Source organism: Delphinus delphis, chromosome 7, assembly GCF_949987515.2.
Source record: "Delphinus delphis chromosome 7, mDelDel1.2, whole genome shotgun sequence".
Taxonomy (NCBI): domain Eukaryota; kingdom Metazoa; phylum Chordata; class Mammalia; order Artiodactyla; family Delphinidae; genus Delphinus; species Delphinus delphis.
The window spans coordinates 45,167,705-45,195,453 of record NC_082689.1 but is presented as its reverse complement, the minus strand read 5'-3'; the positions used below and the strand labels follow the sequence as shown (position 1 = coordinate 45,195,453).

At 36.5% G+C, this 27,749-nt stretch overlaps 1 protein-coding gene across 1 annotated transcript in view; it reads right to left on the bottom strand.

Annotated features, from left to right (window-relative positions):
• The window catches only part of COL5A2 (collagen type V alpha 2 chain), a 144,922-nt gene that overhangs the window by 24,221 nt on the left and 92,952 nt on the right, over positions 1-27,749 (bottom strand). The window contains exons 13-34 of the mRNA XM_060016451.1: positions 26,604-26,657; positions 25,555-25,608; positions 24,597-24,641; positions 23,925-23,978; positions 15,399-15,443; positions 14,244-14,297; positions 11,887-11,985; positions 11,498-11,542; positions 11,282-11,380; positions 9,965-10,018; positions 9,624-9,731; positions 8,513-8,566; positions 7,828-7,926; positions 6,546-6,599; positions 5,721-5,819; positions 5,561-5,614; positions 5,413-5,466; positions 4,350-4,403; positions 3,569-3,622; positions 1,940-1,984; positions 1,301-1,399; positions 175-282 (exon numbers count right to left, since the gene is read on the bottom strand). Coding sequence (XP_059872434.1) covers positions 175-282; positions 1,301-1,399; positions 1,940-1,984; positions 3,569-3,622; positions 4,350-4,403; positions 5,413-5,466; positions 5,561-5,614; positions 5,721-5,819; positions 6,546-6,599; positions 7,828-7,926; positions 8,513-8,566; positions 9,624-9,731; positions 9,965-10,018; positions 11,282-11,380; positions 11,498-11,542; positions 11,887-11,985; positions 14,244-14,297; positions 15,399-15,443; positions 23,925-23,978; positions 24,597-24,641; positions 25,555-25,608; positions 26,604-26,657 — 1,485 coding nt within the window. The remainder of the gene's footprint in view (positions 1-174; positions 283-1,300; positions 1,400-1,939; positions 1,985-3,568; positions 3,623-4,349; positions 4,404-5,412; positions 5,467-5,560; positions 5,615-5,720; positions 5,820-6,545; positions 6,600-7,827; positions 7,927-8,512; positions 8,567-9,623; positions 9,732-9,964; positions 10,019-11,281; positions 11,381-11,497; positions 11,543-11,886; positions 11,986-14,243; positions 14,298-15,398; positions 15,444-23,924; positions 23,979-24,596; positions 24,642-25,554; positions 25,609-26,603; positions 26,658-27,749) is intronic.

Sequence of the window (27,749 nt, the reverse complement as noted above, 5' to 3'; positions counted from 1 at the left end):
GTATCCCCTTGAGCATAGAACAATGCCTGGGACTGAACACTTTCTAAGTACACATATACTGAAAGAATGAATGAATGAATGACTTGTGACTTAGGGTGGTAGAAGTAAAAGTCTGCCCAGGAAATCATTATCAGTAGAAAGTGTAAATGGATGAACTAAACAAACCAAACTTACTCTGTCACCCTTGGGGCCAGGAGTTCCTGCAATTCCTCTTTCTCCTGGCATACCTTGAAGACCTGGTGGGCCTGTATCTCCAGGGGTCCCAGTTGGTCCTGGACTGCCCTGAAATGAACCAACAATAAGTAAGCTCACCTATATTTTAAGGTTGAAACTATATGAAATTCCTGTTTTGGTAAATCAAAAATAGTAGAATCTTGGCAATTTCTTGTGGTTCAACCTAGTGCTTATATTTTTCATTTGGGAAAATTGACTCTGAGTTCATTTTAAAAAAATCAGATCTTGCTGTTTTGATTGTTGGTTTGTTTTCAACATTCTCTTTGGAGAAATTGGGTACCAATTCAAATAAAAATGATAGAAATGCCTTTTTATTTTCTTTTTTTGGCAACATCATAGGGATTCTAATAAAAAAAAGAAGACATCACATTTAGAGAGTATTCCATTCTCTCTCTAAAGAACCCATGATATGAAGCTGGCTTTCAGGCTCATTCAGTAATTAAATTGAAGCAGATCTTCTTCAATCACTCTGGCCTTTGACGGTAATAAGGGATCTAATATTATATGATCATGAAAAATTCTACTTCAGTTGTTTGCACTGAAGTTGGCCACACAGTCTTCTACCAATTTTAAAACAGCACCCAAAAGGAAATGGTACTGATTTTTGCCGTGTAATGTATTGTAATTTCGGATTTCAAAAGTGACATACTTTCATATATTAAGTAAGCAGAACTGTAGAAACTGAGACAAGGAAAATGGAGCATATGATTAGGAAGACATCCTAATAAATTACACTATTTTCGATTTATTGCCTCTGCTTATTAATAGAAGTCACTAATAAAAGTTATATAAATAAATATTAGAAACAGGTTTGTATATGAGAATGTATCACTACTTTATGTAGTGATCAAAAATCCCATCAAAGAAGAGATTCTTTTTTAGCTGACTCTTTAGTGCCAAAGAAAAGCCAAGAAGGTGTTCATTAAATATTTGTTGAAGAAATTATATAATCAAATATTTTGTAAAAACAACAGAAATAAATAATAATAAATCCTAGCACCATTACGTGTTTATTGAGCAGTAATTTTAGACCATTTTAAACTACTGAGCTCACTACCATACTTACTTTTGGACCATCAGGACCGTGTCCTCCAGCCATTCCCTTCTCACCAGGAAGTCCGGTTATTCCTGGTTCTCCTCTTTCCCCTGGATTTCCTCGTTCTCCCTACACAACATAGGAATGTCAAACAGTCTCAGTGCTTGATCTGAAAATGGGTTAAAAGTGCTCCTGGGTGGGCTTCCCTGGTGGCGCAGTGGTTGGGAGTCCGCCTGCCAATGCAGGGGACACGGGTACGTTCCCCGGTCCGCGAAGATCCCACATGCCACGGAGCGGCTGGGCCCGTGAGCCATGGCCGCTGAGCCTGCGCGTCCGGAGCCTGTGCTCCGCAACGGGAGAGGCCGCAGCGGCGGTGAGAGGCCCGCGTACCGCAGGAAAAAAAAAAAAAGTGTTCCTGGAAATGTGAAAAATGACTTCTACTGGGGAAAAATTTAGAAATGAGCAACTAATAAGACTCAGTTTTCTAATTTAATAAGAAATGAACTTGAAGTAAGCATATACTAGTTTCACAGCACAAAATATTTCTCATAAGATTGATTTTCATTAAGTAAAAAACTGTAACAATTAAAGCCCAGTTTAAGATAAAAGATGCTTTTTCAAACTGAAGCCAATGGACACAAAGTTAATCATGAAGAAGAAAATACTTACTCTAGGTCCTAATGGGCCAACTGCTCCAGGATCTCCAGGAACTCCCTATAAAATACATTTTTTTAAATGAAAAACTTTCAACTGAACTTTAGGTATTTATTAGAAATCTTTCCAGATCATATACCTAATTTCTTCTAACATACTATTAGAAGTCTGACTAAGCCCATAATATTGAAGAAAGAAAAATATGTACAATTTTATAAACAATGGGATATCATATACATTGGATGGAAATACTTTTCCAGAAAAGTTTATATTATACCTGAATGATTGACTTTGGGCAATGAGTTCATTCAAAATATTATCTCACAAAGATATTACTTTTAGCAACAATAAAATAAAAGCAAAAGGCCTTTTATTTCCTAATGGAATGTGAAAAACTTAACAGAGGAAAGTGAAATTAAAAGCAATGAAGTACTAATCTTTTAAATAGAACCAATTCAATTCAATTTAATAAATATTCCTTGAACATATAATATAGACAACACACTGTACTAGGAATTTTGGGTTCAAACTAATGCTGTCATCACTACATTAAAAGTTTGTTCTTAACTAAAGGAAAATTTGTCATTTAAAACTTCTCTGTTTGATAAAGACAGTAACTACATCAAGTAGGCCTCCAGTCTTGTCCCTTGAAATGTATTGTCTTCATTGTGGCATGATCTTCCTAAAACCCAAATGTAATAGTATTTCTCTCTACTTAAAAGCCCTTCATTAGCTTCCCATTACTCTAATAATAAGAACAAACTAGACTCAAATTAAGACTTTCCAGGATCAGGCCCCTGTCATTCTCCAGCCTCTTCTTCACCCTCCTCAACCTGTATTTCACATTTCTGACCTACCGAACTTTTTTCAGTGCCTAAATTTGATCATCAAGCCTTTGCACTTGCTGTTTGCATTTCCTGGAGTATTTTCTTGCCTTCCCTCCTCCCCGCTTACCATCATTCTTCCTTCAGATCTTATAAAAGATACTATTTTGTCCAGGAAACTTTTTCTAAACCCCAATGTCTGAATTAGGTGCATCTTCTAGGTTTACATACACACAGTGCCTCTCTTACCATAGCATTTAGAATATGCTACTGTTGTAACTGACTTTCTATACTCTCTGTCTCCTAGTAAAATAAAATATAAGGCAAGGTCCATGTCCATCTTGTTCAATTGGTTCAGGCCAAGGCTTAGTAGAGCTTAGCACAGAGTGCTCAGCAAATATTTCTGAACAGTTAAATGAATAAATAAATCACTAAAAGAAAAATAAATTACATAAACCTATGTGCTGGTAAAATGACAGAAATAAAATGGTAAGTTTCTGTTCATAACCGTTTATGAAGCCTCCAGTAAAATGTACAGTAAGACATATTTAGTGATTAAGAACACAGTATAAGCACATGACCTGGGTTCAAATCACATCAGCTGTGTGACTTTGGGAAAATTACTTAACATCCGTGTGCCTTATTTTCCTCATCTGTAAAATGGGCATAATAATAATAATAGTACCTAGTACATAAGAGTTGTTTTGAGGATTAAAGGAGATAATTAATTTAAAGCAAAGCAGAACAGAGCCTGACACATAGTAAGTGATATTATGTTAGCAATTTTTAGTATTGCTATCCTTATTATTTAAACACTTACCTGATCACCTGGCTTTCCACCTTCCCCAGGAGGCCCTGGAGGACCAGGAAGCCCCTAAAGCAAAAGTAAGAATATAAAATTGTGACTCTGTGGAAATTTAATAGGCCACCAGTGTTAACAGTTCACAATTCACAGAGCTCCCTGACTGTATTTTCAAGCAAAAGACATTATTTAAACACAAGTTAAGCAAAGCAAAATGAGAAACCTACATCCTCTAACATAACACAGCAGCTAGTCAGTTCGTAGGTTTAGATTTTCATTTGCACACCACTTAGCAAAAAAGAGGTAAGGATATAACAGTAGGTTCTTTATATTTGTGGAGCTTTTAATGGCTTTGAGAACAATACTTTAGGCTACTAGAATAAATATTGAAAGTTAGTCCTGACAGTTTTTTCCCCAAATTATGATTATCTATGCTATTAATATACCATCATATTTAATTAAATAAATCATGAAAATTTGTTCAACAAAAAATTTTAGACACTGTGTCAATAAAATTAGATAAGCCTCAATATAGTTAAATAAATCTTATTGAGATATTAAGAACATTTTATGATTTATAATTTGTTAATAGGTTTGGGGTTTGATCAGTTGTTCAGGGGAAATCTGTTCCTTCTCTTTGAGTAAAAATGTTTGATTTTGTCCAAATGTCTATCTTATTTACTAAAAGAGGAATGACCCCTTTGAAAATTGTAGAATTTCACGTCATTCAACCATATCTTTTTATAAAAAAGCATTTTGCTTAGGGGAAGAAGAAATGGAAGACTGAGTCAGTGCATACCTGAAAGCCAGTGGGGCCTGGAGGGCCCTGTTCTCCTCTCTCCCCAGCTAGACCCTAAGTCACGAAGGAAAGAAAACCATGAACATCAAGAGCCAGATCCTTATGTCTGCTTCCCACTTGTGTGAACCACCAGAAGTATTTATATTTATATTTTATAAAGAAATATTTATATTTCTTTGTATTTCTTCCAATCACAAGTTTTTCACTTTAGCAAGATAATAAACTAGTCCTAAATGTCAACTAATTGTACCGTTTTAAGTCCCTGATGGTGAGAAAATATCTTCTAAAGCCAGTGAAGAAACTGATAACATGTGTTCATTTTTTATCCAAACATAAATGTCTGGAGCCAACTGTAAAATTTTGGGGGAAATTGACTATTGGCATGGAAAAATCCATTACTTTTATATGTCTAATCTAAAAGGTAATTAATGTTTCCATTGTAGTTTGTTTCTCAGTGTTATAAAAATTATTAATCAAACCTTCAAAACTAGAATAACTAAAGAAAGCAAAGCTAACATTTTAAAAAAGATATTTAAATTGCCCCATTCCAAAACAAATAAACATGCCATAATATTTCTGATTAACACAATTTTAAAATCCTAGGATGAAAATATACCTCAAAGGATAAATATTATTCCTTTTTAGTCCATCCAAAAAAACAAAACAAACAAACAAAAAAAACGCTTAAATAAATTTCTATAAGACACAATATTAGGAAAAAAACCCTGGTATAATCGAGTATTTATATATTTTAAATAAAATACAGTATAAAATATTTGTCAGACACTACTTTCCTCATATAATTTTCAACTGTGATAACATAGAGATGATGAGGTAGCTTTTACCATCAGCATTTCATAGAAGTTTAAAATGAAAAGACCAATAATTCTACTTAAAAAGGCAGAAGATGCCAGCACAGGAATCAAAAGAAAAGATATAACTGAAATTCTTCCATCTTGCACTTTTTTATTTACTTCCCCCCAAAACCTACCCATGAGTAAAGTCTCAGACAAACATCACTGAAGAATGCAATGTGAATATATTCTCACTAAAACTTACATACCGGGGGGCCCACAGGACCGGAAGGACCAACTTCACCATCTTTTCCAGGAGCTCCCTAGCATCGCAGAGAGATAATTTATGAGGTGAGACCATGAGAATTTGGGTAATTTCATATATATTTTTTTCTTTAGCAGAAAATGTGTAGTTACCCTCTGCCCAGGAACACCAGCATTTCCTGCTTCTCCAGGTTTTCCAGGGTCACCCTAAAGAATCAATGCAAACTAATTTAAATTTCAATCAGTTTGCTATAAACATGTCAGCTCCAAGTGAGGATTATGATGAGATGGCAACATTATACACTGTACTCACACTGCTACCTTTGGGGCCTGGAAGACCCATACTCCCAGGCTGCCCTCTGATTCCTATGGAGCCTGGAGGACCTGGCCGGCCATCCTCTCCTGGAGCACCCTACAAAATTGACAGGAGCAATGTAAGTTTCACATAAGTTCTCTCTGAATGTTACATCACCCAAATTGTCACTTGCCTTTCCTTACTACAAAAGTTATGTAAGTTTTAAATTAAGCCACGTTTTTATTTCAGTGAATCAGGACAGTTGAGTGTTTTTAAAAACAACTGCTGAGGTATTTGAATGTTTAGAACGGAGACTTTATTCTTATTCTATACACAAGCCTCATCTTTATGTCTCTTTACATTCTCATATTAATAGGGGAAATCTTCCTTCTTTCATTTACTCTTGTTTGTGGTAATGAAAACTCAGGACTTCCATTTCACATTTGCTGTATAAGGAAAGGGCCCAGAATATATGAACTTTCAAATTTATACCCACTTATCTCTTAAATGTATAAAATTGGAAGGATATCAAGAAATGAGAATGTTGCTAACAAATTCCACTAATATTAATAAATACATCATGGAAACTTTTTCACTTATGTCAGAGAAGCAATTACAATCTCAAGCATTTATTTCAATACAACGTTATCAATTTTTGGTCATTTTGAAAATACACAGATCCTTAATATTTACTTCCAGGAGAGGAAGGTACATTTTAAACATGTAAACATGATCAGCATCCACCTGATCAAAAATGTTAACCTTAAATAAGCATCTTACCATGTAAGTTGCATGTCTATTGAGAAATATTAATGGTGGTGGACTTCTGTTTAAATTACTTACCAAAGGTCCAAGTTTTCCTTCAGGACCTTGAACACCAGGATTTCCTGTCAGACCCTAAAAATTAAAAGCAATTGTCAGTTTGTTGCTGACCTGCAACTGGAGTAAAGATTCTAAAGAGTAAAAATAGCACTGCATTAAAAAGATCCAGTTCCGCTTTGCAATGCCCACTCTCAGTAGCCTTAGGTTCCTCTAGACAAACTCACAGGACCATCATGGGCCCCACTCAACCTGGTTTCAGGATACAGGGCAGGATACAGGGCAGACAACACAACATGCAACAAGGCATCACATGTGGGACTTCCCACTGGGAGGAGTCCTCACAGCACAGCCTTCAGGGCCAGACTCTAAGCCTCCCACAATGGGAGGCCCGATGTGAGAGAATCAGTCTATGTGGTGGGTGCAGGAGCCACCCTGGTTTGAAATCTCACATAACCAATATTTGTAACAGCACCTTGGACATACTATACTGGTCCCAGCAAGGTGAATGCCCAGGTACAAGTCCCTGCAAACTCAGGAAATCCAAAGCTATGCCTCCTACCAGTTTTTTTAATTCATTCATAGTCCTCCAAGTCCAAATGCAGTCTACAATCAGGGATCATTTTTACTAAAAGTAATTGAATGGTCATTCAACTGGCATTCCACCTTTATCATGTGTCTAGGGAAGAATATCGAAGATATTTATCGAAGATGAACCCAATGCCTCTTTCTCACGTAGAAGGAGAAAGGGTTGTAGGAGACTTTTACTCAAATATCTAACGCTGGGTTCAGGACAAAGAACTTATGTTGAGCCAAATGTATCTTTCCATGAAGCTTTCTGTATAATCCTTTTCTCTTTAAGGGGCATTGTTGACAACTGAATATAAGGGTAATTCCATAGTTCTAATGAATTTTCAAGTGACATTTTGTTAAAATGAAATTTGTCAGGAATTCTCTGTGCTAAAAGTCACATAAGTTGTTCATCAGCAAGTAAAGAAAAATCATAAAAATTGATAAAAAGGATTTTCTTTTCATATCAAGTGGTAAAATTATTAATACATACCTCTTTGAATAAAGGAGACTAGAAGTTTTTTTTTCTATACATGATAAAAATAGCAAACCATTCATTATTTCAAAAATAATGAATCAGGTCAAACCCAAAGAAAAAAACAAAGAAATGTTCCAAGTCGCGAAAGCAAGCTATTAAAAAAAAAAAAAAAAAAAAAAAAACCTTTAAGAAACCTTTAATGAATTCTCAGGAGCATATCTCCTGGGTTGATGTAGCAAAAAACTGCTGTGTTCTTACCCGAGCACCTGGAAGCCCAGGTTCCCCCGGACGTCCTGGATCCCCCTGACCTCCTTTAGGTCCTGAAGAACCTACAGGACCCCTCTCTCCTTGAGCCCCCTGTTCCAAAGCAAAGCAGAACATATCAGGAAAAAGGGAGTGCAGGGAAACAAAAGCAAGCATATATAAAATCCTTGTTTACAAATCAAACCACTGGTATAACATAAAAGAGTTTGTCAAAGTAGTTACAAAGACTTCTTTGTAAACCATGTCACTTCACATTTTGTTCTCATTTGGATTCCTTGTAGAATAGAGGTTTTTCATCATTAACTAATGAAAGTTGTGTTTAGAGCCTCACTCCAATAACTTAGATTTAGAAACCCCCAAATTTTGAAACAGTCTGAATTTCTAGATAAAGGAAAAAATATATATCGGCTAAAGGAAAGATTTATGGCCTATTCTTCTCAAGAATGTCCCTGGAAAGTTTGAAAACAAACTCCAATACACCTCCAACCATCATCCTTCTCCCCTAGACCTCTATAATGAAGAAATTGCACAAGAGGGATTTGGCAGTAGGAGTAACATCTGTGTCCAACTCTTTTCTAGATCTGGACCCATGTGGACCAAGGCTAGATCACCATGCTGGACAATGGCATCTTTTGCAACACTGCCCACAGGAGTGTCAACCTTGATAGGATAACCTTACCTTTGGTCCAGGTAAACCATCAGAGCCTGGAAAACCACGATTGCCAGGAGCACCCTACAAATGACCAAAATGTGATTCTTAATTGTGGATGTTTTTGTAATATATAACGAGTGGGTGATTTTTATTCTTAGTACTATAAGGTTTTAGGAGTTATGATCAACCCAACACAGCAATAGATATGTATAAGAAAAAATAACCTGACTATACAGAAAGACATTTTAAATTTTGAAAAATATATGTAAGTACTGAGCCAAAATTATTCAAATCAAAAAATATTTTACCACTTCATTGTAAAATTAAACATAGAGAAAAACTGATACATAGATATAGATACGAGAGGTAAAGAAATGGTACCATCTACCACAATCAAAATGTCAGTGATTGCAGGCATTAGTATTGTCTTTGATGTGAAGCCCTTTGCATTTTCTGAGGTTCCATACAAAAGTAAGGTGATATTGTTATTCTCCCTTTCAGACCTGTTTCATTATAGTCCAGTCACAGCAACCTTTTCTGGTCTTCAAAATCACTAAGCCCTTTCTGGCCTCCTGGATTTGCATTTTTTGTTTCCTCTGCTGAAAAATGCTTTTTCTCTCAAGTTTTCTTGCTGGCTCATCTTAATCTTCAGATCTTAGCTAGATGCCATCTTCTCAAAGAATCTTATTTCCTAACCACCTAACCTAATGCCACACTACCGTCATAAGTTACTCTCTACCACATCACCCTGCTATTCCCTAAGTGTATATGGCACTTATTAAAATGTGTAATTATATTTTTATTTACCTGTTAACTTGTTTATTGCTTACCTCCCCACTAAACTATTGTTTACTAGCCCCCGCATGAAGGCTGGACCCATAGCATTCTTGTTCACTGATGTATCCCAAGCACCATATACCAAATTGGCATAGAGCATTTGTTCAGTCAATATTAGATGAATGAATGAATGAACAATGATTAGACAGTTGGCTCCCTGAATTCAAAGATAGCCATACTGAACTGTGCAATGCACCTGCTAGCATTTCTCTTAATTGCTCTAGTTTTCCTCACTATTCCAAAAGTTATTCATGTACTTCCCCCACAACTATAAGAATTTATTCAATCATTCAAATTTTACCCTTTCTCCCATGGGGCCTGGAGGACCAACTGTTCCTGGATCACCTCGGGGACCTCGTTTGCCTTCTTCACCAGGTGGGCCTATTGGACCCTGAATACCATGTGGCCCCTATTGAAAACAGAAGGACAGATACCAGAAAGAGCCGTTTGACAAGGGAGTTATAGTCAAAAGATTCATTTAAATAAGTCAGTCACAAATTTTAAACTATATTAAGCAAACTCTTTCCATCCAAAAGTATTATAATTCTCATTGTCATTATTTGAAGTACTTGAGTATTTTGGGCTTACATTTCTGGATAATATTCATGTTCTTCTTATCATTTAAAAGAAATAAAACCTTACCGGTTCCCCTTTTGGGCCAGCTTCTCCTTTGAAACCTGGAACTCCTGGATCACCCTAAAATAAAAACATTGATAATTTTAAGAACCAAGATATTTATCCAGCCCAACCTGCTTTAATTATTACAGTGAATGGGCCTTGAAAATTTTCTGCAGCTGAATCTGTACTGAATCAGCAGTATAATAATTTTTTTAAATTATGCAAATCTTGTAGAATGTGTGTGAAATTTTATAAAATCCAGTACAGTTAGGTAGTAGTTTGTATATTTTACAGGGGTCTTCAAAAGATTTACTTTTAAAATCTTGTTTTTAATCATGCATAGTAGGATAATTAGAATTATTCAGTTATTATTACAATTTGATAATAAAAATTAGAACTAACAATGACAACTTCAATAGATAAATCTATTTAGAGTCTATTTTAGGCAATAGATTTCTTCACCCAAAATCAAAATAATTTTATATTTATGTTCTATTTATTGAGATTTGACAACATCAAATAGGGTATTTTATCTTTAGAGTATTCAAGAGTTTTGGGTATGTATGTCTTTATAATGCCAATTGTACTATAATTTGTGGGAACCAGATTGCTAAATTGAGAACATGATAAAATCAAATGTAAAATACCAACAACACGCATGTTTTTATAAATTCGTCACTAGCATTTAAAAAGGATTTATCAGCATAATCAAATTACTTAGATCAGGATCTAAAATATTTGTTTTAAGTAGTACTAGGAAACAAAGTTTTGTTATATATCAAGCTAAAAGATACATAAGCACAACTTCTCAATGTGTTTATTTCTTAAGAACTAACCGTATATTTTTACCAATAGATAAATATATGAATATAAAACATACAAATTTATACAAAATGTGGAAACTCATTCAATATAAACAACATGTTGGAAGCACTCTTCAAGAATAAATCTTAAGAAATAGCTGTTGAACCCATTTTAGCCAAGTTGTCATTATAACCCCCCATGAAAACTCCGTATTTCCCCATACTGGCTTGCAAAGTGTCTCCATATTTGTTATGTAACTCTATAAAATTCTATGAGGTGGATCATGAAGTTATGACCTTACTATTTTAAACAAAAGAACACTAAAATTTAACATAGTGCAATAATTTTCCCCTTTGAATTTAAACATGTAAATTGTACATTAATATTTGGCTTCCACTTTACAAAAATTCCTACCTTCTTTTGTCTCATTCAAATAAGTCACATTATCTATGTTTCACTGTATCTCATTGCATATTATTTCTCTGGCGATCTTAGTTGTATTATACTAATGGATGATAATTCTTTGATGGACATTACCGGTTGGCCTCGAATTCCTGGAGGTCCAGTGCTACCCTGAGGTCCTGGAGATCCAGGGGGCCCTGCTAAGCCAGGAGGACCAGAGGTACCCGGAGAACCCTATTGGAATGCAAGAGTAACATGATGAGCAGAGACCTAGGCACAAGTCTATGGTCACTGTTCAAAGGATTGTGCCCATTTGAACCTCATGTGGCATAAATGAAGTTAGTTACTCACTGTTGGGCCTTTGGCACCAGGCGTACCATCAGTTCCCACTGCACCCTAAAAGGTACAGGAAAAGTTCATGAAATATTAAGCCATATCTAGGGTGGTATTCAGATGTCCACCCATCTCACAAAAGGAGGCAGAAAAATTACCAAAAAGAAAGAAAGGAAAAATAAATCAACCACCATTATATTATAAAAATCACTTTTATGACTAATTAATTCCCTTTTCCATAAAATAGACAAAATTTGCAGAGTTGACAAGGGACATGTTTTTTTTCATGAGTTCTAAACACTCATTCAGAATTGAAAGAGAATATATTAAAATACGTTGCCTTTGCTCAATAGTTATAAAACATGTCCAGCTTTCAGTGATAATTTCTAAATATACTAGGAACTTACAGGAAGACCTTGAGAGCCAACAGGACCCGGTAGCCCAGTTTCACCTCTTTGCCCCTGAGGACCTTCAGGGCCTCGTGCCCCAGTGGGACCTGCTTCTCCCTAAAGGGGTACGAGGAAAACGTTAATTTAAGAAAATATCAGTGTGGTGTGTTTCAAAGCTGACTGCTTATTTGGAGTTTTACATTTTACACCCAATCATTTAAACGAGTCAAGAACACAAAGTAGTTTCCAGGGGTGTGTGCCTAACTTAGCTTAAGGGATGGACTCACTTCCCGCCACTCTGGATGTGATGATGCCCACAGCATGCAGAGCAGAGCAACCTGGTGAAGGTCACCTGATAGCTACCCTTGTTTCAACCCAAGATAGGGATCCAGATAGTAAATAAAAATACAGGATGCCTGGTTAAGTTTTAATTCAGATAAACAACAAATGATTTCAGAATAAGTTTGTCCCATGCAATATCTGGAACATATTTATCCTAAAAGATTGTTCTTTATTTATCTGAAATTCAAACTTAGCTGAGTTTCTGCATTTTATCTAACATATTAGGTACCTAATGTAAATCAAATCCTAGAGGGAATTCCTATTATCCTTCACTGAAATACAAAGAACTAGACGTGAAAGTTTATTCTTCATCTAGAGAGCCAGACAGCCTGGAAGAATATTACAGGTATAGCAGAATTTTGGCCAAAAACAAACACCAGGGGTGGTGGTCTTTATGTTGGGGGTGGTGGTAGGACAGGGAAACGATTTCTGAAACAGTTTTGTGAGGTGTTTGACTTTATTGAGGAGTTTTCAGTAGCCAACAGCCCGTATTAGAAAAACCCAGGAGGAGAGGGAAGTATCCAGAGTGAACTACTGTATAAACTATGATGGCTAGTGAAGTCTTAACTAGAGGCCACAGTAGGAGCAGAAACCACTTCCTGCTAAGTGAGAGTCCGGGGCATTGTGAGTATTCTTCCTTGAATTCTCTAGCCAGAGCTTGGTGTGAGGGTGGAGAGTCTTACAGAGAGAGAGAGGGAAGGGATTTTGCCTATTTTGATTGAGGTACCCAGGGAGTTTGGGCCTTCCCATGTCAGAGTCAGTGGCAGCAGACTTAGGACTTCAGGGAGCAGATCAGATACAGAGGGGAATTGAAGCAGGTCCTACTCAGGGAGCAGATCAGATACAGAGGGGAATTGAAGCAGGTCCTACAGTGAGTTCTCAGTTAACGGAGGGACTGGTTAGTGAACCAACGGAGTGAATAGTGAACCATTTTAAAATAAAGCAGGCACATCCCTGTGGCACAGAATTTAAAGTCAGCGTTAGAGACAGCCGAAGAATAATTTGACTTGATGACTCTCACATTTCAAAGAATACTTGAAATGTCAACTAGAGATATTTTTGTTTGTTTATTTGTTTGTTTCGAAGTTCAAATCCAATCTGAGTGGCCCCACTAACAAGAAGCGTGGGCCTGTACTGAGGGCATCCTCTGCCTCAGGCACTATGCTAAGGGTTTGCATATTTTCTCACTTAATCTTCAATAAAATTCCTTGAGAAAACAAGATTTAGAGAGGTGAGGTGACTGGCCACGGTTATTTTTGTACAGCAGAATCTTGTGAGCAAATCCCTTCTTCAAGATGAAGAAAATTATTGCCAAAGAAAAACCGGGTGTGAGAAAATCAAACGTATTGTGTTGTTCAAAGTTTGAAGGTAGCGTTCTGAGTTTATTCACTAATTTAGCTAATATAATCTTAATAACCTCCCACTGTAATACATGGATTTATCATCCAAAGTGTTGAGAGAAAGAACAAGTTGTGACTCACTACAAATGTAAATCATCCCAGCAGAATACTCCAATCCATTTCCACATGGACAGCCAAATAGCCTCCCCACGCATTCCATCAATGATTGTGTAAGTTGCGGGGGTGGAGGTGGGGAGAAGGGGAGCAGAAGTGGAGGCCAATATTGTGTGGCCTTTTGATCACCTCGGATTTATTTTACTCTCCTATTATTTAGAACATTCTGCTATTTATTACTGCCAGGCACTGTATCCAAGAATAGAGTTCAATTCAGATTAAACCCTTACCCCTCACAGCCGTTACAATTGTCTGGTGTTAGAGTCCTATTGCAACAGACTCTTTGATACTACAAGTGCATGATTATAAGTAATTCTCTTTTAATTACTTATTATATAATAATATCATATTTTTCATTTTCTTTTTTTTTTCCCCTACCATAATGGACACTGAGAATACGCTAGGCTCTTTTCCTTAGTTAAGAGCGACTTCCACACTCTTCAATGAAAGAAATGACATTCTTTACTTTGGGATTCAGGTAATTCATGTCATCAAGAGCTAAATATAGTAACATCTTACCTTCAACCCAGGATTTCCTGGAAAACCAGCGGAACCAGTTATCCCAAGAGGACCCTATTAAAAGAAACCAGAAAAATGATTAGACGTGTATTTTAATTAACATGAAATCTTTTATTCTGTACTTTGACATATAAGAGTAATCCACTTAGTACTTTAAAATCACAAAGATAATAATATAATTTTATCATAAGAACCTTACAACACTGATATGCAATTGTGCTAAAACACATGTCCAGTGGTATTAAACATAACAGAATTTCCTAGTTGTAGCATACGAGAGTCAGTCACAAACACAAATTGTTTGAAACAACTGCTTCTAGAGAAATTACTTTCTTTGTGTTAACCAAGTAATAAGGATAGTTTTTAGAAAGTTACACATTGTACCAAAATCTAGGACTTCACTTTATAAAAATGATGATTAAGAATCATCTGGATATTTTGAAGTGATTTTTTTCAGGCTAATAAAAAGTGAATATGTGTCACTATACTACATTTGGGAAGGCATGAATAGAGTCTAAACCACTGATTTAAAGCTGGATTTAAAGGAAATGAGTGTAAGAGGAATTTCATTCTAGGTTATCCTGATTCTTCTTTGAGGACTGTATTTTAAATCCATCAGTTTTGCATTAATAAAAGCCCTTTTAAATTACACTTATTTTTCCTCCCATAGTTTGTTTCCTTTTTATGAGTAACAAGGAAGAAAAGATCTTAAGGGCAAGTAATTGCAAATCCGATTTACCCTCCTAGTACTGAATATTTCCCTGAGCTCATCATGTTTTTCACCTATCCACTGTACGGACCATGTTGTATTCTTGTTCTTTTTATATACTCATCTTTCAAGACTAAGCTTAAAAGTTGTTCCTCTTTAAGTCTTTCTTGACTTCTTTGTCTCACTACTGGTGTCGGTACAGGTAGGTTCCCATACTTCAGGTTGCTTTCCCTATCACAGAAGTTAGCAATAGCATTATGCTACAATATCAATTGATATATCTCTCTTCTTTGACAGGGCAGGTTTCAAAGACAAGTACTATGTGTTTGTTGTCTTTCTGTTCCAAGCACCTGGGACACAGTAGGTGCTTTGTAAATGGTAATGAATGTACAAATGGAAGAATGAATGAATAAGTGAATGAATGAATATGAAAGTAATACACTCACCATTGGCCCAGGTTTTCCAGGCATACCATGTGCACCTCGTTGTCCCTAGTTAGGAGAAGAGGCAAGATAACGGTGCATTTTCTACTGTATTTGTTGACAATTCATTTACGTTATAAAAATGTCTATGTTAAAATTGGAGAATGAATATTAAGGTTAACTGACAACTTTAACTAGGTTAATAGCAATAAAAATACATTTATACAACATGCGTAAAGTAGCAATAAGCACATCTATCCTTACAGCAATAAGAGAGAAAAATCAAGACTGGAAATACAAACTGATTAAAATGATTCTTTTTACTTGAACGTGTCACCTTCTATCAAATGAGCTCAAAGACAATGAAACTTTGAACACTGGGCTCTTCTTAATAGAATAACCCAGAGGAAGGAATGCACTCCATGTAAAACAAAAACCTAGAGCACATGTGCACACACATGTACACACACACAAAGGAAATTAAGTAGTAGTGAATGCTGCGGGTGTCACCCAGATCCCCCTTCAGCACAGAAATAATCATTCTACCACTGCTGGAAGTGTTATAAGCTGTGATGGCTCCCAGTTGAGACCCTCCCCACAAATTGCTGAAAGGAGTTAGCTATCCCAAGGTTATGCGCTTCCCTGGTCAATGCAGTGGTACAAAGGATTAGCCCCCATTCAAAACAGTCTGAAGAGCCATCCCAGCTCCACTGTTCCCATGGAATGGAAGGCTCATGAAGATTGAGGTCTCTGTTGCAAATGTAACACAGTTTGATTTCTCCCTATGGCAAATCCTGCTTATTTTATTAATTTCTTCATAGGTGTAGTTTCTTTATTTTTTTAATAAATTTATTTATTTTTGGCTGTGTTGGGCCTTTGTTGCTGAGAGTGGGTCTATTCTTTGCTGCGGTGCACGGGCTTCTCATGGTGGTGGCTTCTCTTGTTGTGGAGCACGGTCTCTAGGTGTACGGGCTTCAGTAGTTGTGGCACATGGGCTCAGTAGTTGTGGCTTGTGGGCTCTAGAGAGCAGGCTCAGTAGCTGTGGTGCACAGGCATAGATGCTCCACGTCATGTGGGATCTTCCCATACGAGGGCTCGAACCCATTTCCCCTGCATTGGCAGGTGGATTCTTTTTTGAATTTTATTTTATTTATTTTTTTATACAGCAGGTTCTTATTAGTCATCAATTTTATACACATCAGTGTATACATGTCAATTCCAATTGCCAAATTCATCCCACCCCCACCCCAGCTTTCCCCCGTTGGTGTCCATACATTTGTTCTCTACAACTGTGTCTCAATTTCTGCCCTGCAAACCAGTTCATCTGTACCATTTGTCTAGGTTCCACATATATGCGTTAATATACGATATTTGTTTTTCTCTTCTGACTTACTTCACTCTGTATGACAGTCTCTAGATCCAACCATGTCTCAACAAATGACCCAATTTCATTCCTTTTTATGGCTGAGTAATATTCCATTGTATATATGTACCATAACTTCTTTATCCATTCATCTGTCGATGGGCATTTAGGTTGCTTCCATGACCTGACTATTGTAAGTAGTGCTGCAATGAACATTGGGGTGCATGTGTCTTTTTGAATTATGGTTTTCTCTGGGTATATGCCCAGCAGTGGGATTTCTAGATCATATGGTAATTCTATTTTTGGTTTTTTAAGGAACCTCCATACTGTTCTCCATAGTGGCTGTTTCAATTTACATTCTCACCAACAGTGCAAGAGGGTTCCCCTTTCTCCACACCCTCTCCAGCATTTGTTGTTTGCAGATTTTCTGATGATGCCCATTCTAACCGGTGTGAGGTGATACCTCATTGTAGTTTTGTTTTGTTTTGTTTTGTTTTGTTTGCGGTACGCGGGCCTCTCACTGTTGTGGCCTCTCCCATTGTGGAGCACAGGCTCCGGACGTGCAGGCTCAGCAGCCATGGCTCATGGGCCCAGCCACTCCGCGGCATGTGGGATATTCCTGGACCGGGGCATGAATCCGTGTCCCCTGCATCGGCAGGTGGACTCTCAACCACTGCGCCACCAGGGAAGCCCCCTCATTGTAGTTTTGATTTGCATTTCTCTAATAATTAGTGATGTTGAGCAGATTTTCATGTGCTTCTTGGCCATCTGTATGTCTTCTTTGTAGAAATGTCTATTTAGGTCTTCTGCCCATGTTTGGATTGGGTTGTTTGTTTTTTTAATATTGAGTTGCATGAGCTGTTTATATATTTTGGAGATTAATCCTTTGTCCATTGATTGCTTTGCAAATATTTTCTCCCATTCTGAGGGTTGTCTTTTCGTCTTGTTTATGGTTTCCTTTGCTGTGCAAATGCTTTGAAGTTTCATTAGGTCCCATTTGTTTATTTTTGTTTTTATTTCCATTACTCTAGGAGGTGGATCAAAAAAGATCTTGTGTGATTTATGTCAAAGAGTGTTCTTCCTATGTTTTCCTCTAAGAGTTTTATAGTGTCTGGTCTTACATTTAGGTCTCTAATCCATTTTGAGTTTATTTTTGTGTATGGTGTTAGGAAGTGTTCTAATTTCATTCTTTTGCATGTAGCTGTCCAGTTTTCCCAGCACCACTTATTGAAGAGACTGTCTTTTCTCCATTGTATATCCTTGCCTCCTTTGTCATAGATTAGCTGACCATAGGTGCGTGGGTTTATCTCTGGGCTTTCTATCTTGTTCCATTAATCTTTATTTCTGCTTTTGTGCCAGTGCCATATTGTCTTGATTGCCGTTACTTTGTATTATAGGCTGAAGTCAGGGAGTCTGATTCCTCCAGCTCTGCTTTTTTCCCTCAAGGCTGCTTTGGCTATTCGGGGTCCTTTGTGTCTCGATACAAATTTTAAGATTTTTTGTTCTACCTCTGTAAAAACTGCCATTGGTAATTTGATAGGGATTGCATTGAATCTGTAGATTGCTTTGGATAGTATAGTCATTTTCACAGTATTGATTCTTCCAATCCAAGAACATGGAATATCTCTCCATCTGTTGGTAACATCTTTAATTTCTTTCATCAGTGTCTTATAGTTTTCTGCATACAGGTCTTTTGTCTCCCTAGGTAGGTTTATTCCTAGGTATTTTATTCTTTTTGTTGCAATGGTAAATGGGAGTGTTTCCTTAATTTCTTTTTCAGATTTTTCACCATTAGTATATAGGAATGCAAGAGATTTCTGTGCATTAATGTTGTATCCTGTAACTCTACCAAATTCATTGATTAGCTCTAGTAGTTTTCTGGTGGCATCTTTAGGATTCTCTATGTATAGTATCATGTCATCTGTAAACAGTGACAGTGTTACTTCTTCTTTTCCAATCTGTATTCTGTTTATTTCTTTTTCTTCTCTGATTGTCGTGGCTAGGACTTCCAAAACTATGTTGAATAATAGTGGTGAGAGTGGACATCCTTGTCTTGTTCCTGATCTTAGAGGAAATGCTTTCAGTTTTTCACCATTGAGAATGATGTTTGCTGTGGGTTTGTCATATATGGCCTTTATTATGTTGAGGTAGGTTCCCTCTATGCCCACTTTCTGGAGAGTTTTTATCATAAATGGGTTGTGAATTTTGTCGAAAGCTTTTTCTGTATCTATTGAGATGATCATATGGTTTTTCTTCTTCAATTTGTTAATATGGTGAATCACTTTCATTGATTTGCATATATTGAAGAATCCTTTTAGCCCTGGGCTAAATCCCACTTGATCACGGTGTATGATCCTTTTAATGTGTTGTTGGATTCTGTTTGCTAGTATTTTGTTGAGGACTTTTGTGTCTATATTCTTCAGTGATCTTGGTCTGTAATGTTCTTTATTTGTAGTATCTTTGTCTGGTTTTGGTATCAGGGTGATGGTGGCCTCATAGAATGGGTTTGGGAGTGTTCCTTCCTCTGCAATTTTTTGGAAGAGTTTGAGAAGGATGGTGTTAGCTCTTCTCTAAATGTTTTATAGAATTCACCTGTGAAGCCATCTGGTCCTGGACTTTTGTTTGTTGGAAGATTTTTAATCACAGTTTCAATTTCATTACTTGTGATTAGTCTGTTCACATTTTCTATTTCTTCCTGGTTCAGTCTTGGAAGGTTATACCTTTCTAAGAATTTGTTCATTTCTTCCAGGTTGTCCATTTTATTGGCATAGAGTTGCTTACAGTAGTCTCATGATGCTTTGCATTTCTGTAGTGTCTGTTGTAACTTCTCCTTTTTCATTTTCAATTTTATTGATTTCAGTCCTCTCCCTCTTTTTCTTGATGAGTCTCGCTAATGGTTTATCAATTTTGTTTATCTTCTCAAAGAAAGAGCTTTTAGTTTTATTGATCTTTGCTATTGTTTTCTTTGTTTCTATTTCATTTATTTCTGCTCTGATCTTTATGATTTCTTTCTTTCTGCTAACTTTGGGTTTTGTTTGTTCTTCTTTTTCTAGTTCCTTTAGGCGTAAGGTTAAATTGTTTATTTGAGATTTTTCTTGTTTCTTGAGGTAGGCTTGTATAGCTATAAACTTCCCTCTTAGAACTGCTTTTGCTGCATCCCATAGGTTTTGGATTGTCGTATTTTCATTGTCATTTGTCTCTAGGTATTTTTTGATTTCCTCTTTGATTTCTTCAGTGATCTCTTGGTTATTTAGTAATGTATTGTTTAGCCTCCATGTGTTTGTGTTTTTCACGTTTTTATCCCTGTAATTCATTTGTAATCTCATAGTGCTGTGGTCAGAAAAGATGCTTGATATGATTTCAATTTTCTAAAATTTACTGAGGCTTGATTTGTGACCTAAGATGCGATCTTCCTGGAGAACGTTCCATGTGCACTTGAGAAGGAAGCGTAAGCTGCTGTTTTTGGACGGAATGTCCTATAAATATCAATTAAATCTATCTGGTCTATTGTGTCATTTAAAGGTTCTGTTTCCTTATTTATATTCATTTTGGATGAAATGAGGTGTTAAAATCCCCTATTAGTATTGGTGTAAGTGAGGTGTTAAAATCCCCTATTAGTATTGTGTTACTGTCAAGTTCCTGTTTTATAGTTGTTAGCAGCTGCCTTATGTATTGAGGTGCTCCTATGTTGGGTGCATATATATTTATAATTGTTATATCTTCTTCTTGGATTGAACCACTTGATCATTATGTAGTGTCCTTCCTTGTCTCTTGTAACATTCTTTATTTTAAAGTCTATTTTATCTGATATGAGTATTGCTACTCCAGCTTTCTTTTGATTTCCATTTGCATGGAATATCTTTTTCTATCCCCTCACTTTCAGTCTGTATGTGTCCCTAGGTCTGAAGTGGGTCTCTTGTAGATGGGTATTGTTTTTTTGTATCCATTCAGCAAGCCTGTGTCTTTTGGTTGGAGCATTTAATCCATTCACGTTTAAGGTAATTATCGACATGTATGTTCCTACGACCATTTTCTTAATTGTTTTGGGTTTGTTTTTGTAGGTCCTTTTCTTCTCTTGTGTTTCCCACTTAGAGAAGCTCCTTTAGCATTTGTTGTAGAGCTGGTTTGGTGGTGCTGAATTCTCTTAGCTTTTGCTTGTCTGTAAAGCCTTTGATTTCTCTGTAGAATCTGAATGAGATCCTTGCTGGGTAGAGTAATCTTGGTTGTAGGTTCTTCCCTTTCATCACTTTAAGTATATCATGCCACTCCCTTCTGGCTTGTAGAGTTTCTGCTGAGAAATCAGCTGTTAACCTTATGGAAGTTCCCTTGTATGTTATTTGTCATTTTTCCCTTGCTGCTTTCAATAATTTTTCTTTGTCTTTGATTTTTGCCAATTTGATTATTATGTGTCTCGGCGTGTTTCTCCTTGGGTTTGTCCTCTGTGGGACTCTCTGTGCTTCCTGGACTTGGGTGGCTATTTCCTTTCCCATGTTAGGGAAGTTTACAACTATAATCTCTTCAAATATTTTCTTGGGTCCTTTGTCTCTCTCTTCTCCTTCTGGGACCCCTAAAATGCAAATGTTGTTGCATTTAATGTTGTCCCAGAGGTCTCTTAGGCTGTCTTCATTTCTTCTCATTCTTTTTTCTTTATTCTGTTCAGCAGCAGTGAATTCCACCCTTCTGTCTTCCAGGTCACTTATCCGTTCTTCTGCCTCAGTTATTCTGCTATTGATTCCTTCTAGTGTAGTTTTCATTTCAGTTATTGTATTGTTCATCGCTGTTTGTTTGTTCTTTAATTCCTCTAGCTCTAGGTCTTTGTTAAACATTTCTTGCATCTTCTTGATCTTTGCCTCCATTCTTCTTCCAAGGTTCTGAATCATCTTCACTATCATTATTCTGAATTCTTTTTCTGGAGGGTTGCCTATCTCCACTTCATTTAGTTGTTTTTCTGGAGTTTTATCTTGTTCCTTCATCTGGTAATAGCCCTCTGCCTTTTCATCTTGTCTGTCTTTCTGTGAATGTGGGTTTTGTTCCACAGGCTGCAGGATTATAGTTCTTGCTTTTGCTGTTTGCCCTCTTGGCAGGTAGATTCTTAACCACTGCACCACCAGGGAAGTCCCATAGGGTGTAGTTTCTGAGAGCATTCTGAAAACAAATTTCCTGCACACAACTCTGCTTTAATGCCATTTCCTTGGAAAATTGACCCGTATATCATTTGTGCCAGAGGTAGTCAAGAAAGCCGACGCTAAAATGGAGTTTTTAACCTGGATTCCTCCTTGGCCAGCTGGCAATAGATGGAGTATGGATTTCTCTTGGCATGCTGCAGTGATGCAGTAGTAAATATTGTCTCCAGTAGTGAACTCAGATAGGGTACAAGTGTAAGGGAATGGGCTATGGGTGCAATAGCTCAGGCATTTGAGAAGGTTTAGGGGATGTAACAATTACAAAGTTAATGGAACTGCATGGGTCTTGTCAAGTGAATCCATTGGAGAAAGATGTTGAAAGGCTGATGGTAATTAAACATCAATATAAATCTCCTTAGCAGCATTTAAAAATATTGTCATCTTCTACAACCAGAAGGAAGAAAAAGTTGAAGATTAGGCCCAGGACTTTATGATAAAGGTTTAAGTGCTCTTGAGAAGGTTGAACTCTAAAATGTGGAAAGTCTGCTATGCCATGGTCAGGGCCCTTGATTGGAGGGAATGGGACCTTGAAATTTCGCATTGGGATATCTTAAGAACTTTGAAATCTCAAATACCCTGAAGCCTCTGGGCCTACAGAAGTGCTCCTTCCCACCATTAACAGCTTATACTTCTCTCTTGCTTAAAGATGAAACAAAGGCCTCTACTTTATCAGACAACATATGCCACCACCACCACCACCTGCTCCTCCCCCGGTCACCAGACCAACAATTAGCATCAAGTCACAAAATAACTGCACTGAGGAAATGCTGTTTCTGATAAAAGAGTGAAGAGACTCTACACTAAAAAATCTATAAGTCTTATACATCTTGTAGAGGCAGAATCCAAGAAAGAATGTATGGGACTAGGTCCTGAAGGTACTGGATCAAGAGGGACAGGATATAAAGCTGGAGAATTTTAATGATTTGGAAGCACTCTCCCATAATACATATTTAACACCCTGATAAACACCCTGGGAAATGTTGTTAACAGGGACAATAGTTCTTAGAAACTTGGAAAGAGCAATGGCACACACTAAGTGAAGCAGAAATGCTGGAACTTCCCAGGCAGATGGTAGAATAAAGCACAGAGAAGTGAACACAGTAGATTGGACATAATATGTATGTCTGGATAAGGCAATAGCTGACTATATTCTACAATATTCTCTACACTTCCAGAGGATACTCTGCCTGTAAGTGATAAAGAATGGCCTAGTGAGAGGGTCTCACTTCTCCTGAATCAAGGCCCTGACTTTGGTATCACTGAGAAGCACTAAGGTGGTTGTCTTCTATGGGATAATAGTAGGGGATGCTATAAACCTGGGAACTTTAATTGTAATGGGGATGATAGGATATCAAAATAACAGAGGCCAGGTGGCAGTCTTTAATTGTCAAAAGAAAAGTGGGTGAAATATAATGAACTGTAAGTTTGAAATATTAGCAAGTATAGCCCGACTTTCAGAGAGATGTGATGAGAATGAACAAAATAACGCCCCCCTCCAGGTTCAATGTAGATGGACAGACAGCAAGAGAATTTCTCAATCTGTACAACTAGGGACGATGATCAGGAGACTCTAATCTTTAAAAGGGTTTATTCATAGTACTTACCTTTTAGGATTGTGATGAACAAGAGATAAAGATATTCAGAAGAATGCTTGGCAGATAATAAGTGCTTGATAAATATTACCTGTTATTATAATGTGATTACTATTCCAAAGTCTATGATTCTCCATGCTGCTAAATGTTTTTATTATTTCTTAAATTCTGTATTAAAATAAGTAGGCAACAAATGTACTTTGGTTATGTAAGATGTTAACATTAACAGAAGGTAGGTATAGTGTACAAGGGTACATGGAAACTCTCTTCTATTTTTGCAACTTTTCTGTAAACCTAAATTTGTTTCAAAATAAAAAGTATAAAAATTACAAAGTAGGCAACCAGTATGTCATTCTCATTTAAAACACATATTCAGTAAAGCATTTGAGAGAGTTGAAATACACATACTTACAGGAGCACCCTGTGGCCCAAGTCTCCCTCTCTCTCCTGGCATTCCTCTTGGGCCCTGCAGATGATAAAGAAACATCTCTTGAAACATCTTACTTGAATTTCTAGGGTAGATTGATTTCACTACTCAAATCGAGCAAGACTCATTATAATTGGCCTAAATAGATTTCACTTAACCTAGCTTTAATGGCCTAAATCTACAATAATCCTGATTTGATCACTGGTTACTGAAAAAGAATAAAGGCATTCAACAAATAAGAAAAACAATGTAATGCAGGAAGCCTTTTCTATTTGAAGGGGCAAATTTTTTTTTTTTTTTTTTTTTTTTTTCCGGTAAGTGGGCCTCTCACTGTTGTGGCCTCTCCCGTTGCGGAACAACAGGCTCAGGACGCGCAGGCTCAGCGGCCACGGCTCACGGGCCCAGCCGCTCTGTGGCATGTGGGATCTTCCCGGACCGGGGCATGAACCTGTGTCCCCTGCATTGGCAGGCGGACTCTCAACCACTGCGCCACCAGGGAAGCCCTGAAGGGGCAATTCTCATAGTGTGCTTGCCTTTCAGCTGATAATAAAGGATTATTTCACCAGCTAACATATGTTCTCTAGGTCTTTTTTTTTTTTTCATTTAAACATTCTCTTAGTATAATCTAAAAAAGCAAAGAATTAAATTTTTACGTACCATTGGACCCATGGCACCCATTGGACCAGTAGGGCCAGCTTCACCCTAAAGCAAAAAGGAGATCATATTACAATATGAGAAACCTTCAGTTGATATTCATATCATTCTGTTTGTTCCATGTGTGTGTTATTTTAAAGGTTTATTTTTCAAAGTGAGCATTTGAAAGGTATACTTTCAATGAAGGACCTCAGAATTCTGCTGTAACACCTTTTCTCAAAATACAATGGAAATTTAGATTCTACAGAAATAAGTCTAAAATAAAATTGGGGATTTAAGCAAGATTGATAGAACTATCACACCTAGCCACATTAATTAGAATAAAAAAACTATTTGTCTATGTCTGATAATACTTTAGGTCAAGTAAAATTTAGAAAGCTAAAATTGACTGTAATATTCCTTTAAGATCTCTTATAGGAAGCTTAGAAATGACAAATTTAAAGCCAAATGCTTTTCCACATATGTATTTCATCGTACTTTCTACTAAAAAGTCATCTGTACTTCCTGAATGTTCTCTTTCCCTCTAGAAGCATAAATAAATTTGGGAAAGAAATGATGGCCAAAAGGCCCTAGAATTAAAAGGGTACTAAATAATGGGACTAATGAACCATCTAAAACTCTCAGATATTTTTAAAGAAAACAGAAAGAGTAAATGTGTTTTAGAGGGTGAATTCATAGTGCATCTTTATATAAAGATAACAGCCATCCTACATTGGTAGAAACCCAGTGCCATGGTGGCTGTTCTTGGTGGCAAAATTAAGTCATGTTGTGTACCCTGCTAAATCTATTGCCACACATCCATGAAAGATTATATTTATCTATTAAATTTATCTACTTAACTATTCATTTTTTATACTCCTCTTTCCTCCAGAACTATTTAAGGTGGTCCTGAAAAAAATTTTAGACTTGAAGCAGAACAGAAATGCTATAGCGAGGTTGCATTCAGATACTATACAATTACCTTGGAACCGATTGCTCCAACTTCACCTTTAGGGCCTTCAAGACCTTTGTGTCCCTGAGAAGAAAAATATAAATTTGTATTTTACTGCTTTTTTGAGCCTCAGAAATGTAAAAGAAGAACCAAAAATAAGCTCACAGAAAGTACCTTATGAAAACGGCTCTCAGATTTACAGTTGTTACTCAAAATGTTTCCAAATTCTCAACCTTTTTTGAAAGTCTATTCAAAGAAAATTAAAGTAGGGTTTCCCTCTTTAAATGATGTTTTCAATGTGCAATGTTCTCACCTTTCAAATTTTTGTGACTTCATAGAAATTTATTTTATAGCAACAAATAAAAAACCTATGGTGGCCTTAGAGAAAACAAATAATTATAGAATTTATATAGTTATAAAATATGGTTTATATCCAGGAGTGATGTTCAAAATATTTAATAACTAGTATAGAAGCAAGCATTCTAATCATAAGCTCAACCACTCAAAACAGAGGCCAGTCAATGTACACTGAGTGAATATCAACCATGCTTTCAAATAGATAGATAGATATGTAATTTCTATATATGTATGTAACATAATAGTTACATATTAATTATCCTGAGTTATAAAGAGAGAAGCATTCTATAGACTTCCATGTCTGAGTTGGGCTGAGCTGGCTAGGCACCCCCTGTGATCTAGTACACTTTATAGTATTGTGTCATTTATTCCACTATATAGTAATTGCATATTTTCTTAACTGAATATCATTAGCCTGAAGCTGAGAGTCAGCTTTGGGCATATCTCATTTATCACTGTTTTTTCTTTTATAGCACAGTATTCATAGTATTCACAGTATTACATAGTAAGAACTCAAAATACATTTGTTTATAGAATCAAATGAAATTCAAAGGAAATGTAAAAAAAAGCATTGTGATTTTGATAACTGCAGATGACTACTACAACCACAGCCAGTTAAGGGCAATTGACAAATGGAATTGTACCGATTTTGAAGGTAAAGCTCCCCAGACCCTACTCTATAAGCCCCAGTATCTAAAAGGATTACAAAGGATTGAACTTACTCGGTGACCCTTCAGGCCTGGAAGACCAGGAGCCCCAGGAAATCCTCGAGCTCCCTGTTGAGGGTAAAAAAAAACCCAGATAAGGCATTTCAGAGTCATTAATTGCATAATACACTTTTTCTTCCAAGAAACATCTGGTACATAGTTTTTCACTAACAAACCTAAGAAGAAAAAGGAGAAGTATATTTTTACCTGTCAAAATACATCTAGGTGATCAAAAATTAGCAAGGCAAATGGAAACATGTCTTACACAGAGACACAGATTAATGTCAGGTATTGATTTGATGACATTTTTAAAATTTCAAATTATATCACTGTATTATAATTAATAAAGAATAAACAACAAGAAAATAAACCTGAGTCAAGCTGCTCAGTGTCTGAATCAAGTAGCTCAAGGTATAGGAAAAAAAATCCGAAGAACTTAAGGAAAATTATGCTTTCCCGCCTTTATATCGTGTTTTATTTGTGGTAGAAGAATAAATGTATGTGTAGCAAACCAATATGATTTATTTTTTCTGAACTTCTAAGTATTAGCAGCAGAATATGATTAGAAAGATTATATTAAAATGTGATCAGAAATTTCTCAAAATAAAATGTTCAGGAGAAGCTTGTGGATTTGTGATTGTTTAAAAAACTGAGAAAATGAAATATCCAACAGAAAAGAAAGTCAAGAAATACGAAGAGAATGGGTTGGCTCCTTGACTCAGCTTCTTCATTTCTGTTAATTCTATTCTATTCTAATTCTATGCATCCTTCACCTAAGCATATCAAATAAAAAGAACAATAAAAATCAAACACTAAATAAAATCCAAATGGCATGACTATTTTGAAATTATGCTTGAAACTTTTTCCTCATACCCTCTTAAAATAGATAAGGAACCAGTGACTTAATTATTCCCTTATTCTGGTTGACTACATTGATTAGGTTTAGAACTGAATGCTACTAATACTGCCACCAGTAGACTGAGCACCTTGTTAGCACAGACTGATGCTATTAAATATTATCAATTATTATTATTAATCTGCATATCCCTGGCACTTAGCCTTATGCCTTAGTAGTGGGCATTCAAGAATAAGCATTGAATAAACAACTGAATGAAGAAATGGTTTAACATTCATCATCTTTTCCATCTTCTTGACATTCAT